General features: G+C 39.0%; 1 protein-coding gene across 1 annotated transcript in view; it reads right to left on the minus strand.

The window, feature by feature from the left end:
* Positions 1–21,596, minus strand: part of ephb2a (eph receptor B2a) — a 35,780-nt gene extending 14,184 nt beyond the window's left edge. Inside the window, exons 1-4 of the mRNA XM_018701601.1 lie at positions 21,437–21,596; positions 7,875–7,939; positions 4,692–5,376; positions 123–278 (exon numbers count right to left, since the gene is read on the minus strand). Coding sequence (XP_018557117.1) covers positions 123–278; positions 4,692–5,376; positions 7,875–7,939; positions 21,437–21,530 — 1,000 coding nt within the window. The 5' untranslated portion in view covers positions 21,531–21,596. The remainder of the gene's footprint in view (positions 1–122; positions 279–4,691; positions 5,377–7,874; positions 7,940–21,436) is intronic.
* Between the last annotated feature and the right edge of the window lie 5,052 nt (positions 21,597–26,648).

Genomic DNA, 26,648 nt, shown 5'->3' on the forward strand with positions numbered 1-26,648 from the left:
TAATGTGTATGCACTTCAGAGATGAATAGGTGTTTGTGTCAAATGATATGAGATGCTGTTTGCAGCTGATAAATGCTACCCATGTACAGTATGTTTTGTCATGACAGTTGGTGTGTACATACTGGTACAGGGCATCTGTGGAGGGTCAGAGTCAGTGCGGTAGTAGTTGTTGCGACAGACGCAATTAGTTGCTCCTTCGCTTGTGGTTCGACTGTTAATAGGGCACTGCAGACATTTGTGGTCTCCCTGTGCAGCCTTAAAGAAGCCTGATGCACAAGCTGTAAAGGAGATACACAGTAGTGGAGGAGGTAAAGGATACACAGAGAAAACAGAAAAAGAGACTGAAAAAAAGAGTAAGTTCAGGAAGAAAAAACATGGTATACCATTCAAGAGAAAAACAGAAAAACGATGTGTGATGTGATGATTGTGTCATCCTCAGTGCCTTTATAACTTTAATATTGGCTACTTCAGTGTAAGAACCATCAGTATTACTATTAGTCAAATTTTAGCATACTGTGTCTGAGCTCTTTCATCTCTATATTTTCTACCACAGAGCATATGTCTAGTCATGATAGCCCAGCTGTCTGTGACTCATAAAGGTCAGTACATTGAAGTGATGTGCACTGGCACTCCTTCAGATGCTGTCATTCTGCTGTCCACGGGGTCAGAAAACATGTTAGATTGTGAAGCAGAGGAGACTGTCGGGGATTACACATGACAAGAGAGAAAGAATAGGAGAAAGCAAGAAAGCTTTACTTAAAGTGTTTTCCATATTTTTTTTTTTCTGAGAGAATGTATGATGGCAGATGCTGACTGTTTGCCAGTTTGACTGTGAATGTGATGATAAATACAGCCCAACAATTACAATTACAACAAATTTACTAAACCACAGTGTTAGGCCATCAGGTCGCTCAAACAACAAATAATGTGCAACTGATGGACAATGAGCAATACCCAATGAGTCTTTTACGATGCCTGATTTAAGATTATTATATGTGATTTTATTTTATTATATGTCGTCATTTTTACTGTATGTGTTGTTTGTCCCTTAAACTAGATGTTTACATTTTATAATCTGTATATATTTATTTATTTTATTTTTTACTTTTGCACCTTCAGATTGTCTATTCCAATTTCGTTGTACAGTCACCTGTATAATGACAATAAAGGCTCATCTTATCTTATCTTAAATCAAAGAATGTCATATTCCTCAGAAGCTAGAATGTGTTGCAATGGATTGTATTACATTACATTGTACCAGTGTACCTACTGTAAATAACTGATAACTAAACTCAGTGCACAATGATATAAAGGTATATGATTAAGATAAGATAATAAGATACTTAAGCCTCATTAAAACTTGGTTGGTTAGACCACACCAGCTCTCCACTCTGGAAAACAATTCTTTTTTTTATTATTTATGCTTTTATTCATTTCAAATTCATTCATCTTTAATGTGTTAGTATCTGCATCTGCTCCAGGGCAGATGTCTCAGACCTGACCAACCTCAAAATGGAAAATTCATTTTTAACCACGAGGAGGAAGTTTTACTTGTTAAAATTACCCCAAATCTGTATTTTAGGTATATACATATGATACTGTAAACAGAAGGTGAACTGTACTTTTACTGAATATATTCAGATGAAATCCCTAAATGTAGCAATTAAGTAGAAGAGTGCATGAAGCTGTATACAAACACTTAATACAGTTAACTGGTTACTGTATAATATCATCTGGTTGTACTATTTCTATAAAACATGAAGAGCTAAGAAAGATGGACATGACATTAGCACCCAATAAGGCTGGAGAGATAGTTATTATGGGCTTGTCTGACTCCCCTGTGTTAAACTAGAAAGGGAGAGGTTAATTGATAACAATGGGAAGCTCAAGTCTGATTACAATGGCTGTGACACATCTCTGTGTACTTTCAGTGGTAATAAATATAGTTGACTTACGGATTGAAAGGAGTAAGATGGACACAAACATATGAACATAAATCATGGCTAGACTGGTTGGAGCTGACAGAGAGGCTACAGTGACTCAGATAACCACTCTTTCCAACTGAGGTGAGCAGAAAAGCATCTTAGAATGTCAGACTTTGAGGCAGATGGACTACAACAGCAAAAGACCAGATTGGGCAGCTGAAGACTGGAAAGTTATTGCCTGGTCTAATGAAACTAAATCTCTGCTGAGGCATGCAGATGATAGAATCTGGCTTCAACAGCATGAGTCGATACTGAGATAACCAGCATTTACACAAACAGAAATGTAGAAATGTATCTTTGTATGGTTTGTAGGAGGAATGATATGATAGAACAATCTCTTCAAGAGCAATATATCCATCTGCCCAGAACTTCAGTGCTTGTGTCTCTGGCTAGCATAGGTTATCCTAGATACAGAATAAATCAGTTTCAAACCTGATAACCTCACTGTGATGGCCAGACTACAGGAAGCTGTACACTGTCACTTTTATGACATTAAGTCGAGAATGCACAATGACAATTAAACTGAAATTTAACTGACAAAATCTAGACTAGACATGGTTACACGATAGAGTGCACAGCTGAAAAAGTGACCCGGTAACTAGTGATCATCAACAGTGTCAGTTCATGGTCTAGGAACACATTCTTAAAAAGATGGGGCTATACTGAGGTTCACATCACATATGTCATTCTCATTCAGTTGCAAATCTTAATCCCACAAAAACATTGCAGGAATAATTCAGCTCTTAAGGCTGGAGAGTGTTTAGTTAGAAAATCCTTTGACCTTCATCTGCAGACATTAAGTGAAGTATTGTCCTTTGCTGTATGTTAAAGAGGTTTCTTGGTATAAAGAGGATCATGTCACATGTTAAATCCTCATTCAGCCAAGAAACCTTAAAGGACCTGATAAGGATTAATGATAACGATTGGATAGATGACTGCAATGCCAAGGAAACTGTGCACAGCTGTTAGGGGTAGGATAATGTGGGCTCAATAACAAATCAGAACCACTGCACACCTTTAAATGGAAAGTAACAACTGTATAGCCTGCTTTAAAAAGTTGTTAGATTATTACATCTCTCACTAATTTTCATATCTGTGTTATGCTATACAAAATTAAGTGAAGTCAAGCTCAACTTAAGTGACTCTAATTGGCTTTAACTTTGACTATTATTATTTTCAACCTGCTTCTCATCAAAATAAACCTAAATCTACCTCTAATTTCTCAAATGATAATACAGGTTCTATAGACTAGAGAGCAACATTATGCCACTATTTTACCTTACAATAAAAGCTTCAAAATAATTTTGATGGTATGCTGACTTAGATTTATAAGGGCAATAGGGAGAAGGAGGGAAAGTCACCAAATCTAGCAAAAGGTTGCTAAGTTGACAAAACTGAATACCTGTAAAACAAATTTAGAAGCATTTTAATTTAATTCAGTTTAAAATGTCTACTTATAGTTTTTCAACCAACTTGAACAGGCATATAAGCTTTGCTGCCGAGTCCACAATAATTTGCACCATGGTGCATCTTGTACAAAGACAGACGTATGGTATATTTAGCTTTTTCTGTGAACAAGTGAGAATAAAACATCTTTCAGTAGTAGTCTACAACTTCAGGCGAAACAGCTGTGCCACCTTATTGTAGGTAGTTCTGAGTCAAATATTGGTGGACAGTCTTTTAGTTATTTTTTGTTTAGCCAATGCAATTGCAAACACACACACTGGGGAACTGAATCTATACCACTCCCCTATATCTCACTAACTACTAACAAGGTGTTGTTGAGGCACCATATCTCCCATTGCTCTGTGGCCATAAGCAGTGGGCTGTTCTTGTCCTGGATAGCTTCTACACTCTGAGTGTGTATTATACATGAAACTATATAGGGTTGAAAACACATTCATGCTCAGCAAAAGTATGCTGTACCTGACAGCAAAATTTCAAAATGCAGATTGATAGTTTCCTGGTAGTCATCGATAATTGTGCAACAAAGAGATAACTGTATCATCAGTAAAACATAATACACTGTTCAACTATCATTGCAGTACATCTATCTGTGGACATCTGTCTGGACAAAGTGTCCATAAGCCAGGCTCCGAGAGCTACAACTGCTTGGTCAGTCAGTCTGCCTCTTGGTCCAGTTTGAAATATCTCAACAACTTCTGAATGGATCGCCATTAAAAATTTATACAGACATTCATGATCCCCAGTAAATGAATCCTATTGGCTTCAGTGATTCCCTGATTTTTCATCACTGACTTGGTTAAAACATCTTCACAAATAACAGGTCCACATATTTTACCGGATAAGTGAAACCTTTGCCCTGCTAATGGCCCCATGTAATTAACAGACAGGGAATCAAGAAAGTCTTCTGTAATCATGTGGCAGGGACCACAAATGTTTGTACATAATTTTACTGCAATGGATCCAATATTTGCTGAGATGAATTGGTTTAGAACCTACTAACCTCTGTATATTTTAATTTCTTTAGCCATGCTGATAGTGAAGCTAAAACTACTCAATTATGACTAACATTATTATTATCACAAACATTTCACTTCACTAAATTAAATGTTCTTCTGACACCACTTCTGACACAAGAAGGTGAGTAGCAAACCCAATAAGGTACAATTATGCTGAAACCAAAAAAAATCAAGAAAACAAACAGAAATGTAATATAGTAGAGCAGCAGTGGCAGGCTCTTACCTCTGCAGACTGTACCATTGTCCACCGCCTCATACCCGGCTTTGCACATGCAGCGCCCAATGGGTACCATCCACTCCCCATCCCCATTACAGTACAGCTTAATGGGTACATCCACCTCCTCACCATTAGGAACGCACACCCCTCTGGCTGCCACCAGTGAGGTGCTTTCTGCTCCAGACAGAGTCTCAGGAAAGATGGCACCATTCTGGATCACTCTGGGACATTTCCTGTAGAAGACGCGAACAGCAATAAGTGACATGCAGGCGCCATAATCCTGGAAAGCGAGGTAGAAGCCATTGCGTGAAACAGGTCCAAAACTCCGGATTTCACTGTTGATCTTCATGATGCGACCACCAAGATCAACCTGAGAGAAGCTTTCATCAGCTGCTATGGTGTCAACTTTCACCCAGGGATTCTCCATCCAGGGTGGGGATGATTTAGTAGCCGTGTCTGAGTCAGACTCATAGTAGTACAGGTTGAAGGTCTCCTTGCAGGAGCCAGGGACATTGGGTATAGAGCTGCAGTCACGTACTGAGAACTTCATCTGAACATGTATGCGCTGAGCACCACGGCGGCGGATGTATTTGGTGCGTACCCAGTTGTTCTGGCTGCTATCAAAGACGTTGCACACCTGGTATGTTCGGATGGTGTTCATATTTTCATCATAGCCACTGACTTCTTCCCACTAAAAGAGAGACAAGAAACAAAACTACTGATGACAAAAGTATAGGGACACAAGAAATACAAGTACAGAACCCACCAATACTTTGGGAGTAACAGTTATTCTTAAGGGCAACTAGTCCTCAAGCCCTAAAAACAGGTAGTTTATCACTGCCTTTCAATATAACCAATTTTATCATGTGCTGTGGTCAAAGTGCAACTTAGCAGCTTGTTCTGTTAACTTCCCAAACTCCTGGAGTGATGTAGATGTGTGCTACAGGGTGTGTCAGTAAACTGTGACATCACAATTGGGTGTGGTTATAGGGGCACCAAAGAACACCTAAACACACCCAGGCGTGCATCACACTTGTACATTACCACTGCCAGTTGAGGTGGGTAGATAAAAAGGAACACCAGAAGAACCTTTTTTGTGATTTTGGGGTTGTTGATTAATTTTATTTTATATTTTACTGCCCCCTGTACTTTGTTTTAAGAAAATGATTGTTAATATGGTTCAACTGAGGAACCCTGACTTGTTTTGATTGTCTGCTGCAGTTATATTGAACTGGTTTAAGATAGAAAACTTTGCTTTTGGCAACATTTATAGAAGATGCTTGGCAGCTGAGACAAAAGACTCTATATCCAGTTTGACAACTGAATTTATGGAAATGTCTATTTTTATTTGTCATGTAACCATCATGGTGATTGCTTAGTGTCTTGTAAGCCCATATGGGTTAGGTACCAGAAAGGTGAAAGACACAAATGAACAATCAATCAATCAAAATGTAATTTTCACCGAGAGAGGGCAGTGAAATATTACAAATTAGCAGTTTAGTTAAGGTGACCAGTGTTGGCTGTTGTTAGGACACAGAATGTATGTTTGTATGCCCAACCACCCAACTACACCCACTCTGTAAAGGTGTGCTGATACAGAACATGTAGCAAATTTTAGATGGGGGTGACTGCATGCAAAGACAGTAGAAAGATACAAATCAGTAAATTTGCTGATGGCTGTGTAATTTGAGGTGAAAATATGTCTGCATGAGTTGAAAGTGTTGCTGGCTAGCAAACAGTCAAAATCTATATGGTTGGTGCACTGATTGTTTGGACTGAATAAACATAGACTGCACAAACAAGAATGTATACCTGAATAACACAAGGCTAAACTTTGCTTCACATTTTGTCTGAAAAAACCTTTACAGGTTTTGCAGAATTTCAACAAAGACTGCTATGAAACCTTGGATATCAGATGAAATACTTCTGATGTGTGAGTCAGTGATGCATCATGCTGCAGCAGGAAAGAACTGTGAGGAAAGTTTAGTTTAGTGCAGCTGCTTACGGCATGGGACACACTGAGGGAGGAGATGATGGCCAAGGAAGGAGGAGAACATTGGGGGATTACGCCGATCAGCCATAACATTATGACCACCGGTCAATGAAGTGAATAACATCGATCATCTCGTTACAACACAATGTTCTGCTGGACGTTACTTTGTCACGTACCACCCACCTAAATATTGTCACAAACCAAACACTCACCCCTCCAATGGCAACAACACTCCCCAATGTCAGCGGCCTCCCCCAGCAGGATAATGTTCCGACAACACCACAAAAACTGCTCAATCTCCAGGAACACATCAAAGAGCCAAAGGTGTTGACCTGGGCTCCAAACTCCCCAGATCCCAATCTGATTCAGTACCTGTGGGACCTGCCTAATATTTCATACTCATACTGGCATCCTCATACTGGCAAAACAGCTCTGACCTGTCGCTGCTTGGACGTGGGATCTCTGAAGGTCTCCTTAGTGTCTGGCACCAGGACATTGGCAGCAGATCCTTTGGGTCCTGTGGGTTGTGGGATGGGGCCTCCATGGATCTGACTTGTTCTAGATCATCCCATAGATGCTGGGTCAGATTGGGATCTGGGGAGTCTGGAGGCCAGGTCAACACCTCGGGCTCTTTGTTGTGTTCCTGGAGATATTTCTGAGCAGTTTTTGTGGTGTGGTGGGAGCATTATCCTGCTGGGAGAGGCCCCTGACATTGGGATTGCTGTTGCCACTGGGGGGTGTGCTTGGTCTAAAACAATATTTAGGTGGGTGGTACGTGTCAAACTAACGTCCAGATGAATGAAGGACCCATGGTTCCTCAGCAGAACATTGTATTGTAACAAGATGATGAATGTTATTCACTTCAGCTGTCAGTGTTTTTAATGTTATGGCTGATCAGTGTATTTCATCACTATGGGTAACTGCAAGGATGCTACTGGTATATATGCCAATCTTCTGTGTTGGAATGTACAGTTCAATTGACTGTTAACTATATCTGGTTCGCAAATTATTTGATTAAATAATAAGTGAAAGAGTGAGAGAGTGCATAAGTTGGTGAAATCTTGAAACCTTTTTCAACCAAAAGAAATGTCACCACAAGTGACACCACAGGTGCTCTCACAGAGTAACAAGAAATCTGTATATTGACTGCATGTTTTACACATGCTCTTCTTAGTCTCTTGGTATGCTCTACTCACCCCCTGTGATGGGTAGATGGTCCAGCCCAGTTCTGCTGTTGCTGTTGTTGAATCCATTAGTACTTCTGGAGGGGACAGAGTTAGAAAAAAATTAAATCATATCACCTACTGCAAATCCTATTTATGATTAGATGGTATTTAATAAAATCATCTATTTTTAGACCCACTTAATGTGTGTGTTTCTTTGCAGTCAAGAACATGATCAGTTGAATCAGAAGTTATGGCCTCAGATATTAGACTGATTGGATTTACTATTTTAACATACTATTTTAACATAATATTATTGAGTCTTCTATGAATTAATGAATACATGTTTATTATATCTCCAATATGATATGACAACTATGACAGGAATGTTCCATCAGAAGAGATTAATGACAACATGAGAAATGATTATTCATAGGTCAGTGTATTATGTGTCTTAAGCTTAAAGTATAATTCGGGTTTATTTCAACAGTAGCTCTGTGTGTCATGGTAACTTTGTACTTGCCAACCTTGGTTGTACAGATTCAAGAAAACAAGTTGATTCACACAAAACAGGCAAATACTGGGGCAATCAGCCTCCTGCAGCTCTGCAAACATGATTTTTGAGTGATGAGTCATTTCAAATGTTTGACTGAGAGTAAACACAAAAATTAGCCACCTGGTATGGTCAAAATGGTAACTGATAGGAATCTTAATCAGTGTCGACGTCACGTCCCCACTGTCCTAGTTACCCTACATAGCACTACTCTAAGATGTCACATTCAAATTTTTGAATATTTTTTACCTGGGGAAAGTTGATGACTCATTGATCATTAAAACAGTAGTATTCATAGAGAAAGACCTTGGTCAAAACTAATACTGTCCAACAGTGTCTCCTGACTGTCAACTCTTTATTTCCATTTTCATAATCAAAGTGCATAGGTTAAAAGATTCTTCAGGCTCAGCAACAAGAGACAGAGAAAATCAGGGTTTACTGAGGAAAAGGTGCCAGTGAGCATAACCTAACAATAACTTACAATACAAAACAAACCAAATGTTTATATTCTACACAAAAATGATGTAAAACTTTGTATCATTAGGAGAATTAGTTATGAGTTAATATAATTAATGTCGGTCTTGTATTGGTTTTCCATTTCAGGCTGAAATGCAAGCATCCACTGTTGAATCCTAATGGCCCATTTTTCCGGCTGCTCGCTTCCTGTTAGTATCAGCAGCGATTAATGAGGAGCTGGGAGGGAGCGGCGAGCCAGGTGTTAGAGCCGCCGCTGAACAGGAATAAAGAGGCCAAGAGCACTGACCCGCAACCAATTCCCACAGACTCAGCCAAGAAGGAAGCAAGAGTGACGGAAGAGCCTCAAGATCTGAATGTGTCTCTTTGCAAAAGTAGTGATATAGCATGTGGTGTTTTACACTTTCTTCACTCACTTACACAGAAGTTGTTTAATTATGGTGTTTTACCTTCACTTTCAGTATAATTTTGTGTTTCCTCTGTTTCCTGTTTACAAGACATTTTTAGTCAGGTGTCAGTCAAGTGGAATAATTTTCTAGTCAGATCACAGCAACACCCTTTATTAGTGGGTGCAGAACTTGGTATTGGTACCAAAATACTAAGGCTACTTCTTTTGATAACGTACTCTGAGAAATATAAACTCATGTTACACTACATGTCTAAACAGAAGCAGCCATAGGATACAACATCTGTGATTCAAAAACAAAATGGTGTAAAATTGTGATACTGTGATTAAAAATTGCACTGGTCAATTAAATATAGACAATATATCGCCATATAGCATGTCAGCTACCACACAGCTGCCAGCCCTATCTTCCTACATTGAGTTTACCTTTGATAAGACCATCAATAATATAATGTTTGATTTCATTTCATCATCAGTATCAGAGTGTGAAACAGGTAGGAAGTAATTTATTTTATGTCTATGACATTCTGTAGAAATAGAAATTGAATCACCATTGAAAGGTGTAAGTTTGCTAGCATGATGTGAATAAGACTATCAACAGATCACTTTCACTGTCTATTTGCACTGAGAAATGTGCAAGTCATGTATGAAAAGATGAGATGTGCAATGTGAGATATTGTAAAATGTATATGATACCCTGCTGCGGAGATGCTCAGATGAACACCAGAAAAAGTCATTATTGCAACTTTAAATCAGGTTTGATCAGAGACTGCAAAAGTGCAAAAGGTGATGAATTCGAACAGAGATTCAATGCCAGGTTTCTTTCTTTTTTTCCTTTTTCTTTTATATAGTTGGTGTTAGGGACAGAGTTGGGTTGAAATTAAAGCTTACTGAGGTTCTGTACCTAGGCCTACAAATAAACTAAAATACAAGCACAAAAACAAAAAAATGCATGAATAACATTTGGCACAATAAGGACTGTGATATCCTATGGAAGTGTACTGCTGTCCCACCAAAAAATAAAGACGAATCACTATCATGTTATAAATAGTTTCACATTTCAGTTGATCATGGACGGAGCTGGACTCACAATGACACGCACTCCATTTGTGAACTAGCAAAATATAGCTAAATCTTGCCACGTCTTAACCCAAACATGAGGTACAACTTAACAGAATCATGTAAATGAGACATTTTTCCTAATTTATCCATTCTCCATAGGTCAACATTGTTTCCTCATTCCATCATATCACATTATAGCAGCATTATCACGTTATATATATATATATTATAAAGTGAAAGAAAGTTAGAAAGTTTAAACGTGATAACTCTGTTTCACATTATTATGTGATATGTTTAATGTGAAATATCACTTTATAATGTGATAGTGATACGTTTTTATTGTGTGGCAGAAATATGCTTCCACAGATATCCAGTCAACCTGACAAAACTAATGATTTCAGAATTTACATGGTCTGTGATTTCTTCAGTCTGCTCCTGTGACGATATTGTACAGTACAGTGTGCTTCTTGTCACCCGCCACTATGGCTGGTTGGTTTGCCGGCATTTGCTTGTTAGTCTGGAACCTGAAGTACAATATTGAAACTACAATTATTACAACTTTTTAAAATATTCATCAAATGATACAAACTATAGACACAAGCCAGTTAGTTTTTTTTTCTTTTTCCATTTGCTCTAAATGGCTCCTATCTAATAGATGGTTAACTGAGATAAACTAGACCTGTGAATTTACCACCAACTGCCTATATGCAAATGAATTTTGCCAACCAGACAGCAGGTATTCAGAACAGCAAACATAAAAACTGTCATGATCAGGGAGATCAGAGAGAGAGGTGCTTAGAAAACACAAGTTAATATATTTGTTAATAATGAAGAGCGGTGCATTTAAAATGCAGGCAGGCTGGTACTGACTGGAGCTGCTGATGGAAGCTGGAGCAGGGAAATGGGGACAGTGTGGGCTGGCGAGGGTGGGGGTGCATTAGTATATGTTGCCCTCCTTTCGTGACTAGACATTCGTCATGGCAGCATCACAGTCTCTGCAGTTTGAACACAACTAATTCGACACAATATGCTGCTGGAAATCACTTACCATGAGGGAAGTATATCAGCACAAATTACATCCTATCCAAACTAGAACTCAGAGCACCAGCTCTTAATAATTCTTAATGACTGTATTTTGGGATGGAAATTATATTTCAGTAAAACCTGTGCTGGATGTTTGTTCTCATCATACACTGTAGAGTTTACTCCATCTCTTTCTCTGTCTAATAACGGCTCCCTCCCCTTCCCACTGGCTCCATCTGTCCCTGCATTCCTGTAGTATATATAGAGAGAGAGCTCTTGTTCTGCCTTTCTGTACATGATTCAATGAAAAGTAGGGCAAAGAGGAGGAGAGAGTGGGCCAACTAAGTCCTGCACACATAATCCTTGTAGGCTGCACCACGCTCTGTATGCCACGCTGGATTAAACCCACAGGGATACATCAGCAAAATTCACTTTGTTTTATGTCACAGTGTTGCAGTGCTGAATGCACCAGCATTCATACTCAAACACACAGTGTCCTGCCTTATTCTGATTTTTCTAAAATAATGTTTTTAATTAGGTTAAACTGACAATGTTACAGTAGATTTTAGATAAGATTCACAATCCACAGTGAGATCATATTTTCATACAATCTGCTATCACATGCTCACTGGTTAGTGCAACATAATTTATTACTTTTATCTCTTATTCTCCAATACATTACTGGATTACCATCCAGGCAAAGTGGGCAATTTCCCTGAGGCCCCAGGGAATCATAGGAGCCTTGAAAGTCCCAGGTCTGTTGCCAGTCAGCTGTACATAATTTGATTAACTGAGAATTTGTTTAGGAATTTTTAATCAATTACCTACAATGTCAAATAATAGGTTCTAGATATTAGTTAATATTGTGGCCCCATAGTGCTTGTTAAAATCTTAAGTATGTTATGATCACATGGTGTATAATCTCTCAAATACAGAGGAACAGGAACAGGAAACAAGGTTAATCTACCTAAATGTGCTTACAAGAAAAGATGTATACTAGAAAATAAATATTGTTGCACTAAATTACAAGCTACCATGAAAGTAGGATATCTGTTCACACATTTGTACATAAAAGAGGCAGCTTGGTTGTTACATGATAACTGCACTCGTAAATAACAGTGCAGAACAGTGATATTGAAGAAATTTTTGTCTCTGTGGGGAACTGACAGCTCAGTGACAAAGTAGCAGCAGACTGGTGGAAGACATGTCCAACATTGTAATTATAGAAATATATGGAGACTAGACTGAGATCAGACTTGAGTATTACAGCATTATCATACACACAGCACTCAGGTTTGGTGTGGTGGTGGAATCTAAAAGGTTGATCCACCCATAGTCTTAGTTACAATGAAAACTCATCTTTTCTCTCTTGTTATGTCTAGTGTACTTCTACTGTCTTTTGATCACGTGCCCGATCCATCCTGCTAATGCTCCTCAGTTCTGTGGAGGGCAGAAAGCCTCACAAACCCCATCAGATTTAAATTTGAAACCTGAAGCATACAGTCTGGTTTCAGGGGCGATGCTAGACATTGGCAACAGCTTTGAAAAATAAATAGCAAAAATACCAGGGGCTCATCTTGTCCATCTGAAACATTTTTAACTTCCTAAACTTGTGCCTTTCAAAACGAAGGGCTAGCAGTCTTCACAGGTCCAAAATTTTGGATTCATTTGTAAGCATGAAAGACAAATGTTTTATTGATAACTGAAGCTCTGTTTTCACCTCCTGTACCAGCAATAAAACTGTAAAATAAACTCAGCTTCATTTCCATGTAGATTCTCAGTTATCCAGGTCAGGGTAGTCGTAAGTGCTTAAGGTTTAGGCAACTGGACTTTTTTTAGGTTTCTCGACGACATTTCACCTCTCATCCGAAAGGCTTCTTGAGGTCTAAAAACTGAAGACCCAAGACATGGAGGCCTTCAAACACATCAAGTTCACCAGAGAGGACACCAAGGACCGTAGGTTACCTTTTCTGGACTCTGAAGTCTACCGGAAACCCACACACACAGACCAACCACCAGTCCTGAGATCCTTACCCAGGAGATTCAACCCCCTTTCACACCTTGAGACATGTGACCCTAACGACTCACATGATGTCAGGGTGGGGCAATGACCCACTAACAAGTCACACCTGGGCTCGTGTGACCCTAATGACTCGCATAACGACTGGATGGGTTGACGACTCCCATAACCACCCCCAGAGGTTAAATACATGGGACTCCCCAACCAGTTTCAGAACTGAAGAAGCCTTTTGGGTGAGAGGTGAAACATCTTAAAGAAACCTAAAAGAAGTCCAGTTGCCTTCAACTTTAGCACAAGACAAGCTCAGCTTCAGTTTCCTTATAGAGACAAAGCTCTGAGCTGTGAAGTTCACAGCTCTCATTCCCCTCAAAACATACCTGATACCATTTACAGTTGTGTCCATTCAGATCCCCTCAGGTATTTTAAGTATTGACAACAGTTACTGTGCTTGCATGTCAACACATCTGTTTCCTTGACAACTGAGCGAATGTAGTGAGGTGCATCTCTTGAATACACCCCAGAGAATACCACTCCTCCCTTAGGCCCTCCCCTTAGTAGGTGGGGTATAAAAGGCCCTCACCTGGCCTTAGTCAGCCTCTTGCTGGTCCTTGATGGTGTTTGCCTCTACCTGAGGTGGCCCACCTGCTGCTGCTCTGCTGTTTTACTTTGTTTTGTTCTGTTTCCCGTGTTGTGTTACCTTTTGGATTTGATTGAGTTCACTAGAGCTAATTCTAGTTTCTTTCTTAGTTATGGGTATTTCTGTTTGATTGCTTTGTGTATAGGTGGGTTGGGTTTGATTCATTTGTACACTAATTGGGTTGCAGATTTTGTGGATTTTGTGTTACAATAAAATAAGTTTGATTTTCACTACTGTCTCTGCATATTCATTCACAAACCCGTGTCCTTGTAATCTACAGTGAAATAGTTGAATTGTCACTATATCCTGGGGTTCAAGGCCCCAGGTGGCGTTGTTGGTTCCTTAGTTTCTTGTGTCCATCTTTCCTTTAATACTTTTGAAACTTAACATTCTACCCCACTCCCCCACACAAACATCCACCGATGAAGACAGTGTGTGAAAACTTCTGAAAAAAGAAAGTAAGTGTACTATTTTACTCAGCTGAAGCAAGTATTTCACGTAATATTACCTGAAGGCATCAGCATTCCATGATAATAAACATCACTGCAGCCAGTACCAGGACTTAGGAAGTCAAAAGAGATGAATCTGGTTTGAATCATCACAATTTCTGATAAAACCTGCTTTTCTTTCTCATCTCCTCCTTCAACTGTAAATGAATTCTTTTTTTCTTTCCCTGTCATGAAAATTTGAAGCAGTGGTGGAGTCTACAGGGGTCTACATGGGTAAAAATCACTAAATGTGTTCTACTTCTGCCAGTAAGTTTAAATTAAAATGTAACTGAAATTGTTCCTAAAAACTCAAATCATCATAGAGGTATGTTGATACTAGGTTTATCTGCTGTCTAATACTCAGCTATTTTTCTCTTGTCATGATATTTGGCTGCTGGATAACAGTTGGTGCAGAGACTGATTGAGCAGATGTCACATGGACTAAATCTTCTGATCTCCCAGGGAAAGGAAATATGCTTCAGTAAATTTATTCTCTACTAAAAATGTATGCTTCAGTGGATTCACGCACTTGGTGTCTTGTAGAGGAAAATTCACTGAAGTGCCTTTGGAGAAATGTAATGTAAGCCAGAAGCAGGATGTGATGTGACTACAGGTGGATATCTAATTCTTTCCCCCCAGGTTCAATTCCTGTGCATGTATTACATCATTTTACAAATAATGTTGTCGGGGGAAAATCTGACTCTCAAATGCTGAAGTGAACACCAAAACAGTTGATGTTCTGGGAGCAAAAATGTACTCAGTAAATTAACAGAAAAGATCCTTCATACCTATGGGCAAATTGGAGTTGCCAATTAACCTGCATGTCTGTGGACTGTGTGAGAGAAAGCCAGAGGAAACCCATGCTGCATACACGCTCCACAGAGAAAAACCCAGCCAGACCAGGGTACAAACTCACACCCCTTTTGCTGTGAGGCAACAGTGCTAACTGTGGTCCTATTACAGTGTGGCATATAGAGTGGCAACAAGCAAGGTTAATTAGTTAACAGGGCTGTCATATGTTACTATCACAACTACATAAGTTGATTTTTTTTTTAAAAAGATGACATGTGTTTATCATCTCAGGAACTGAAATGAAAGATGGCTGGAGTTATACACAGACTAGACCCAATTAAAATGTAAACTTACTTCAGTGGACACAGTCTGGCCATTGATGTGACACTGCTTTGGCTCTCTGTCATGGTGAAGCAACCATAGGCCAGTGAAGAACTGGGTCATGGACTGTTTTGATGCTCAGTGTTTTCTGTCACTGCTCCCAGAGGCGAAAGAGCACTGTGCCGCTCCCAACACTGAATATTGATTGGCTTAGATAACTGACTTCCACTGAGAAATGTCAGCAAAGGGCACTGAGGCCAGGCTGGCTTCTTTCCAAGAACAAAAAACAAAATGTGTCGCTTCTAAGGAATGAGGACAAATGTTAGGTTGAATAAGTCCAAATAATACTTTTATAGTTGAACTGAAATATGAATTCTTCTTGCTTTTTGTGTAAGGAAATATAAATTATGATATCATGAAAACTTTTTGCACTTTTTAATGAAAAAAGTGAATCGTTGTGCCTCTGAGTGGATATGCCATTGGTTGGCTGACAACTGAGAGTCAATATTGCTAGGAGACACACGCTGTTGACTGGAGAACATCATACTGTACAGTCTACCATTAGCTATCTGTCTGTCCATTACTGCATTCATCATTTGGGAGGTCCCAGTGTGGTGTTGTCCCGGGGTATTAACTGTGTTCTTTCTCAGGTCCACTTGTTGATGCAAAATGAGCAGACTGTCAAAATACACAGTATTCCTGTGAGTACTAATAACTCCATATGTTGCTCCTAGATTCAAATCATGTTCACATACAGAGCCACGTATCAATATACATTTTGCCGTGTTCAGATAATATGGGATGGATTATAGAGATGAGAGACTCTCATATTTATGACTTGTGATCATTACCATTATTGGATAACAGCTGTATGATTGCAGAGTTGGTTTTGTGAATGTTAATAATAGCATGTATTGACAGTATAACATTACCTTTAACAATGGACTGACGGATACAAGGCATCATCACTTGTTACGTTTATGACCACGTCTGCATTATCAAGCATCAAGTCCGGTACACAACAAAACTGAGTACATCCCTTGTTGATATCACTAAAATGTTAAATAAATACAAATGCTGTGCATTTAATTATTTGATTTTAGCCGAAGCCCAATAAGTCAAATCATTTGTAAGGGGTGTACTTAGTTTAGTTGTTTAGTGCATGTGTGTGCTGATTGAAATATATTGTAGAGTGATCAGAACTACTTGTTGGGTTGCTGAAATTAAAGTGATGTAATATATCCATGCAGACAGAATTCACCACTGTAGAGAATTCACCACAAAAAACAAAACAACAAAAATCTATAAAGGAGTAAAACTGAAATATCTTCACATTGATCATGACAAGTGTAAAGTTCACACGTCAAAAGAAACACTTCATGATATCTTAGATATTGCTTTTTGACTTTAAATAGGTATTGCAGTACATGAACATTATGTTTTGCATAATAAACCAGCATCTGTCAAGATGAAGGAACAATCTACAAAACAAGATAAAAAATAAAATGTGTACTGTAATAACTTGAAGATAACTACGACTAGGACTATCTTGACATCAGACCCCACAACAGTATTTCAATGAAAATAAGCAGGAATAATCTGGCCTTTAATATACCTCATTGAGGAAGCACCATAAAATGTACTGTATCTAATCACAAGTCCTCCTGTTGTGAGGGAAACAATTATCACACAAGCACATCACTGTTTCTGTGTGAGCTCCTTGATGAGAGACAGCAAAGTATGAATGGCATTAACAACACAGGCTGGTACAAGACATTGCAATTATATGCAATACAACTCCAGCTGAGAGACAGCGAAGAGGCATGATACTGTGCTGGATGAGCACTTGGGTAACATCTGTGCTCCACTGCTGCAAGCATGCCCTTCTGGGTAAAAACAGCCAGTGTGTGTGTGAATGAATTAAGAGTGGAAGCAGAGCACAGAAAGGTGGACTATACACATGAGAGAGTGTGTATATATACAAAAGAAAAAAATGTATTAAGTTAGTGAGGTGATAGGTTACCATGTCCTGCCAGAGCAGCTTCAGTGCCCCTTGGTATTGTTTCTACAAGTCTCTGAACTCTACTGGGGATGGAACGAAATTCTCACAAAAGATATTCCTTCATTTAGTGATGATTTGATGATGGTGGTGGAAAGCACTGCCTGTCAGGTCTGCTGACTGAGAGGCCCATCACATCATTTTCATACTCATTCCATTCCATTCAGTCCTTGTGCCCTATAGATGAGGGCATCATCACCCTGTTTCCATTCATTTTCCAAATTTTCTTTTAATCGGTCACCCATCTGTATAGACAGTATATATACTGTAAAGGCCAGTACTGAGTGGAAGGCCTGTGATGTGGCTGAAAGACTCAGGTCTAAGAGGGCTCACAAAGAGCAGTGAAGGGAAGAAGGAAGCAGGGGGAAGTTGACCCCTCCTCACCGCTTCAACAGGCTGGCTGTTGACATCAGCAGGAGCAGAGATCCTGTCTGTTGACTGATCTTTATTCTGTTCTACAGTCTATTGACATAATGAATCCTTCTCAGTTTGTATGTATTCAAAGGATACGTTTATTACAACTTGGAAGTTATTTTCATGTTTTGTCCATCAGTCCTATCAGTAATAACCGGGATCAGGATGACACTGAATGTCAGACACGTTGGAAACCTCCATGTTAGCCAACTTTATTTGGAGGAGAAAACAGGACCCAAACTGTCTGTTTGAAACATCCACCACAGTAGACCCACTCCCTGCTCCAACTTTGACCTACTTTACTCACTGTAGTATTAGTCACATTTCAGGTGCACTCACTCTCAGCTTGATCTCCAAATTAAGTGGTTTAGATAATGGTAATCTGGAGAAACTGCCGTATGTGGACATCCTAATATTCCATCCATATGTGCATCACCTTACATCTTATATGGAACCCGTGCTATGTTATGTTCTCCTTGCCACTGTCTCCTAGTGCTGCTCATGGTGGGATTTGTTGGGTCTCTCTCTGTAAATACCTATTTTAAAGAGTCTGGTCTAGACCTGCTCTATATGAAAAGTGCCTTGAGATGACTTTTGTTGTGATATGGCGCTATATGAATAACATTGAATTGAATTGAATTGAATGTGGAGCATATAGCTGTTATAGGAACATTAATAGCTGCTACAGGAATATTAATGTGTTCCTGTAACAAATAGTGGAGTATAGGCACCTTAAGAGAACAGGCATTATTAGAGGAGAATGGAGATCAGTTTTTAGTATGTGACAAGAACTTGTTTCAGGCAAATGAGTCGATTTAACTGCTTCAACATTGTTAACACTGCTATATAATGACACTCACTGGCTGTGAAAGATTGAGAAAACTTTTCAGCCCTCCAGCGGTTCATCAGTCAGAACAGCCTGTCCTCTGTTGATTGCAACAACAACTTGATGAGCAATTTGGCTTCCAGCCTGAGAAGGAAACTGTGAACAACCTCAAACAATCACATCACAACTGTCCAGTCATTTAAGGGTTTTTATCTCTCTGAAGCTTTGTGTTTGTCATTGTTTGCGTTGTGTCATTGAGAATACTCAAAGTTCTGTTCTATGTGAAAATAAAACTACCAGTGTAGCTAGTAATGTGTTTTTTTTCCTTATTCTGTGCTACAGTACTTCACTTTCAATCATTCAACACTGAATCATATACGTGTTCAGTAATGCAGAGCAGGGTTAAATATATGTTTGGTATGACATGTTGCACATCCAAGAATAATTATTGATGGGATATTAATTCTTATCCTGTCCAAGTTTTGGTGTCCATTAGAAAATGTATATATTTGCCAACTCTCATTACATTTTTACATTTTGTAAATTTGCCTTAAATTAAGTTTCCTATAAAATTACATATCCTTATAAGCTTACTTCTGCAATTTACTGTTGCTTTTCCATAAAACAGATTACAGAAAGAAATCTCAACAGCAGCAGAAGCTGAGATACCCTAACTTTTGGTCCTTGGTCGTTGTCAGGAACCAAAAACACTGCATCCTACATATCTCTTCAATATTATCTTTAGACCTCCCTCCCTGGTAAATACCCACATTTTTCAAGCTCCAATTTGCAATAATTGTAATTGCACCAGTATGACATCATCAGGGTTATATTATCCTCCCAAGCCACAGAAGACATCATACCAAATCCACCTGTTTCTGCCCTCCAACTCAAATGACCTTGTAGGAGAAGGGGGAGAGAGGGGGGTAGAAAATAGCAACAGGAGATCATAGCATAATAACATAGCACAATGCCATAAATGCAATATTAGCAGTAATACTAGAAGCAGTACTAATAATTTCTAAATAACAGCAGGTGTTGAGTGGGGTTGATGGAGCGGCAGGAGGCTTGTCATCACAATTCAGATTTCCTCCTTTTCATCTGCCATAAATACCAAAAACCACTAGAGGTCACATTAAACCGAACTATGGTTTTTAAAAAGCTGCTGCACAGATGACCTATGGGCTTGTTTTTTAACAATAGGATGTGTCCAGGTTAGTCCAACTATGAGTTAGTCCTGTATTTATCACAGATGATATACCAATATGTTGTGACTGATGGGTATTATGTGGTTATTTCATCCCTCAGCTTACAGAAAAGATACAGGAAATATTTTCAGATTCAAATAAACATGAACAAAACTTTACTCTGGGTATCTGTAAAAACTACATACATACAGGCATGGCTATGTTGCTATGTTGTGTTTTTACGACTGCCAGCTGCTGAGACCACTGTTGGTCTGCCAAGGGTCAATATTTGCAGGATTATTGTGATTGTGAAGGCAATGCCCTTTTCAGCTAATGAATAAAGATCTAAATGAAATTTCCAAACCCAAGACTTTTTATGGCTCATTCATTCATTCATTCATTCATTCATACATACGTAGTATTGTGCATAATCATATAAACGTTTCCCTAAATTCAGCCAGACATATTTGTTATCTTTGGAAATTATGGGCTATCCACTAGAATGTAACAATTTAAGAAGTTCTGTGGGTTTGAACAGTGTTTGGCTGCTCAGCATGAGTTTGTACAGACTCAACAGCAAAGATTCAGTCAGGTTTAAGAGGTTGAACAGTTTTGTAAGATATTCATATAACACACACACACACACACACACACACACACACACACAAACAACAATAGTACTATAATTTAAACAAAACTGAGGCTATACATGGGTAGATGGGTAAATGACCATTCATGGATATCTTAAACATCTATAAATTCTCCAGTCTCTATTCTGTCTGCATGATATCTTTACTGTAGTCTACTTAGATGGTGCAGGCTCACTGGTCCAAAATCAAACCAGACTCAATTACAGAGCCACACTGACTTAATGTGTCTATAATTCCCTTATCGTTTTCCTAGCCTACACGTTTAACATACTTAATACAGTATAATCCTGTTGAAAAGGCATACAGTAAAGATCTAAACAACAATAATAATAATAATAATGATAACAGACAATCATATTCAGCCCAATCGAGATAACGCGACGGCACTGATGAATAATCCCGGCGGCCTTTACTGATGTCAAATAAAGAGAAAAGAACCGAGGAGAAGACTAATATGAGCCTAGTCTAGTAACATGTTTGCAGCCTCAGCCTTTCGCTGTGCAGTGAGCTTTTACAGAGCTACATTCAAACAACTGTCTCACAGTTTCCCATACCAGTTCTCCGGGTTGTCGTTTTTTTCTTCTTTTTATGTATTACTGATGGGGCTCTGCTGTCTCTCTCTCTCGCCGTCCACACACACACTCAACCATTCTTACTGAAACATGAGTTGAACGCCGGCTTACCTTCCACAGCCGATACAATTGGCAGTATCCATATAAAATATAAGATATCCATAATCATTCCAGGCATTCGACTGTAAAAAGCCAATGCGTTCATCGCGCAGCCGTCCAGCAGCGGGCCATTGACTGTGGATTCATTCAGAGCTGCAGCGCATCCTCCTCCTCATCATCATCATCAGCAATAGCAACAGCAGCAGAGGGATAAAAGCTGAGGAGGTGCTGCTCAGGCCAGTTCGGACGAAACCAAAAGGAAGGGGCGGGAAAACACCGAAAAGCGATACAACATCTTCATCCCTCTGTCCCTACTGAGAGATCTAATATTTACTATGAAAAACCGCGAGCTCGTCCCGGTGAGAAGAGCTATTATTAATGAGCTGCTGGTTTTGGTTTAGGAGGAATTGTAGGTCAATCAACAAATCACAGCAGTTACTATTATTTATTTCTAGAGGTGGACGTAACCAAGTAGCTACATCCACTCATATACTGAGGTATTACTTTGTACTTAAGCTCCACTACAGTTCAAAGGGAATTATTGGACTTTTTAGTTACTTAAGTTACTAGTTACTTTTCAGATTAAGGTTTTGCATAAAACATATATAAGATTATAAAATACAAAAATAGATCAAGATGAAATCAGTGGTTCCCAACATGTTTGACATAAAATAAAGCAGTGTGGCTTTAACAAGAAAGATAAACACGTTTCTTACAATTACATTTGAATGCTGACACTTTGGAAAATTAATTTTCAAAATAAAAACAATTTTAGACCATACTTAATTAAAGGAAGTAAAGAGACAATTTAAGAGGTCAGAAGTCTAAAAAGTCTTTAAAAAAAAATTCTTCAGTGCTGCTATACTGACATAGAAACATGAGTCCTGCTACAAAATCTGCTGTTCTTGGGGTATTCAGGTACTTATCCATGGTCAGTGTATTTCTTACAATGGATAGTGATCAGCATGCCACCAGTTTGGAGAAGCAGCAGGAACACAGGCGTAGGAAGTTAAGCAATGAACTACAGTGGACAGGGTCAGCAGCCAGAAGTATGTATTCAAAAAAATTGGTGTCATTTTCAGTGTATGTTATATTTAGAATATTTTCGCCTCTTTACCTTGCCATCAGGCAGCACTGTTATATGAGTCATTATGGAACACCTGAGTTGTTGGTCTACTGTTTTGTTATTGTGTGATTTCAGTGTTTTAAAGGGTCAGTTTGGATTCACCAAAGTCAGAAAATAAAACAAAAATCCTAACTGGTCAAGGCAGCGGTTAGGGTTAGGGTTAGGGTTAGGATTAGCGGCTGTCTAGGTAAGGTAAAGTGGTAAAAGTGTACTAAATTCAGCATACATTTAAACTGATGCAGATTTTTTAGGTGCCTAAATTATATTTTGGTGTTAACTCTGTCCACTGCAGTACATTGCTTACATTTCTGCACTAGTACTGATGTTTCTTCTTCAGGACATGGTGACGTCCTGTAGGTAATATGCTGACTATGGTTAAATACCTCATATAAGTCCACATCGAATAAAATAAACTATCCCTTTAAATGATTAATGGAAAATTACTTTTTCCCCAAGGTACATAATGAGGCATTTTAGCAGAACTGCATTGCATTGAAAAATACACATTAGATGAAAACACCACACTTTGGAATTCTCACCTTGTTTAAATGAGTTTGTGAGGAAAAAATGACTTCACTTGACGAAGTGGAGTAATGGCGGACAGTAGGCACTCGGCAGAGGGCGACCTCACTTGATACGAACTCACATGGTCACGTGACACGAAATCCTCTGGATTGAGGTGAAACTACTACTTGAGTAAAAGTATTGCTTTTAATTCTCTCTGTGGGATGTGTTATTTGCTTTTGGGCAAACAGAACAACACCGGTTTAAACTGAAAACCATGTTATTCCACCAGAGTAATGTAAAAATGTGTGGACTGGTGATCTGTCCAGGGGGATTGGAACCAGCTCCCCCACAACCTATAAAGGATAAGATAAGATAGATAATGGATGGATAATGGATAACACAACATCGGTAGATAATTCTCCAGTCACAGTAAACAGAGTGGGTTTTTTTCTCTGTTGGACATCCCACAATGAACCAGAGCAACAGTCTCAAACCTGGAAAGGGGTCTTCATTATCTGCTGCCCACATACTGTTCAGCTCTTGGGACAAATGCAGTTGACCATGCTGTCCCTGACAGAGACCCCTACTTCATGAGTGCATTCACTGTCCACACCACCACAGACCTCTCTATCAGGTCACAGTGAGATAAAAATATTCATAAAACCAGCTGCACATAAGATAAGAAAACAATCTGTGGCCTGTAAAAATGGCAACATTACTGGAAGAAAGATAATTTTGAAAAATTATATGATCAAATCTTACATAACAATCTCAGTCATCAACAGAGACTCATTCAAATCAACAACCAGAAATAATCAGAACTCTGTTGTTTATCTAATTACAATGAATGACATCAAAAACAGCATAAAAAAATTGGCAAAGCATGTGGGGCTGACAGAGGACAGAGATGCTGAAAGACAGCAGCCCTGAGCTGAGACAGGCTATGCTTCAGCTGTTCAATCTCCTTCTCCAGTCACGTTTCTTTCTTGAGATCTGGAGCCAAGGACCTGTTTCCCCAATACACAGGAGTGGAGATAAATTAGACTTTAACAGCTACAGAGGCATCTTTGTGAGCTATAATCTGGAGAGGGTTTTTTGCAGCATTGTGCATCATTGCACTAATAACCATATTCACACTCTACACACTATTCGTACACACCATCATTAATCATCACATATACCAAAAAAGGGTAAATTTTTTTTCATTTTATTGATTAATATTTGTCAAGAGGGATTATAATATAACATTACCCAAATCAGTGTACAGAATAAATTTCATGATACAAGTCAATGTCAGTAAGAAATGTGAAGTAAAAATTGGCAACAAAACTGCAGATCTCTTCACTCATGACATCACTTTCAATGTGGAATCCCTGGCTTAACCTTTAACAACAAGGAAGTTAAATTCCTGTTCCAAGCTGATGACCTAGTGCTGCTGTCACTCACACAACAAGGACTACAGCAGCAGGACCTCCTAGAGCAGTACGGTCAGAACTGGGCCCTTACTGTCAACTTTAATAAAAACACAATCTTTGAGAAACAAACAAACAAACAAACACACCCCACATTATTATTACCTTATCATCCCAGTCGGTAGTAAAGTTTGAGGTCCACTCAGTCATCAGGACTACATTAGATAGGACAAGCATCTCATAGAGACTGAGCCCCCAGAACACACTGAGATTTCAGGTGTAAAAAATCCAAGAACTGAACTCCCAAGAGTCCCTTCTGTATTCTGGTCCTGAGACTTACTGATCAAATAACACCCAGTGCTGTTTAACCTCAGACCAGCACTGCACTCCAACCACTAATCAGAGTAAACCAAATTATTAAATTAACAAATATGCCTCTCTGGAACACTAGACAAATCAAACCAAATCTCAAAACCTAAACCACGATCCTGACTCAGGGACCACAGTCTAACCACAGAGAAAGGAAGACACAAGTAGTCCCGGCTACTGGACTGCATGACAGCTGAGGTAGAGACAGAGATGCATTTCATTCATTTAAAATGTGACAACTATAGTGAAATCAAAGTGGAATACTATTCCACTATTTGTTAATCCCAGAAGAGGGACATGCAGCAAACATAGCTGCACAACATATGACTGTATGTCACATACTGAGGGACAAATCATTGAAATGTTACTGAATGTGACAAATAATTATCTTAACATAACATATAGAATACAAATATAATAAAAGAAAACAACATTTAAATAGATAGCAAGAAAGGGTGATGGAGAATGAGAACAAATGAGAGAGAGAGCTAGAGAGGGTGATGGAGAGAGAGAGAACAAGCATGAGAGTGAGAGGGAGTAAGAGTGAGAGAGGGTGAGGAAGAGAGAGAGAGAGAGACAGCAGATAGTGAGCGAGAGTGACTTAGAGAGAGAGAGAGTGAGAGAGAGCTCAGTGAGGAAATAGAGCAGAAGAATATGGGCCTGACAAAAAGGAATCCAGCCTGCCTCCAGATGAGTGAGGGCTGCAAAACAACAGATTAAAGGAACCCAGGGCTTGTTCCCATGGAAACCTTTGCCCAGGGAGACGGCGATGAGAATGCAGCAGATTGTAGGTCAGACGAGCCATCAGCGATCCAATCAGACATAATCTGTCTTGACTTGTGGGTCATAGATTGAGCAGTAAAGCTGGTGCCTTTCTCTGGCTTCTCTCACCATTAGAGTTCCAGTCCTAGCAAACAGAGCAGAGCCGTGTCTCTGTAATCACTGTAGGACTGCTCAGTGAGCCAGGTGTAAACACTGGATAAATATATAACCAGTATTTTTAACCATCAGAAATTTTACTTTTACTTAATTCTTTTTGATCTCAAGTATTTTAGGCTGCTAATAACAAAATAATAAAATTCACAAAATGTCATCATTAACTGTGTGAGAATGGAATGGAACAAGATCAGCAGCTTCCACAGGGAAGAAGCTGCCAGTGAGTCCGAGGCCACTGGGGGCAGAGTTCCAGAGGGCTCTATGTTCTGAAAGGAGATATTCAGATATAGCAGACTGTTTCAGGTGTGAGAAGCACAGGCCTGGGTTAGCATTATTTGAACCTGGGTTAGCATTATTTGAACCTGGGTTAGCATTATTGGAACAGTACAAAAAATGTACAATAGTGCAACAGCCGGGTTCACTCTTGTCAAGAAATAATTTAAAGATGATATGTCAGATGGGGATTGTGTCCTAGACTAACAACTCCTTTAAATATTTACGAGGACATCAACAACTGCTGACTATAGGGCAAACCTTAATCCCCCTTTCTTTTGAATCATATATCATCTTTTTACTGGAACAACTAAAGTAGCCTGATCTCTAAAAATGCAACTAGCACAGACAAACAGTGTTGTCAAAGGACCACCTAGTCAAAGCCTTCACACTAAACTTACTTTCAGTTTTTTAAAATGCTTATTTTATTTCTGGAAGAAAACAATAGACCATGTGTTTCTTAAGAACCCCTACATTTACACTAATTAAACCTGGATTTATGAGTGGGCTTTAGTAGCTGTTTAAAACAAAGTTTCAGAAACCTTCATTCCATTTGTGAAACCATATAGCCATTCCTGGCTATTTAATCAGGTTTACATCA

Source organism: Lates calcarifer, linkage group LG6 (genome assembly GCF_001640805.2).
Source record: "Lates calcarifer isolate ASB-BC8 linkage group LG6, TLL_Latcal_v3, whole genome shotgun sequence".
In the NCBI taxonomy this organism is placed as follows: Eukaryota; Metazoa; Chordata; class Actinopteri; family Centropomidae; genus Lates; species Lates calcarifer.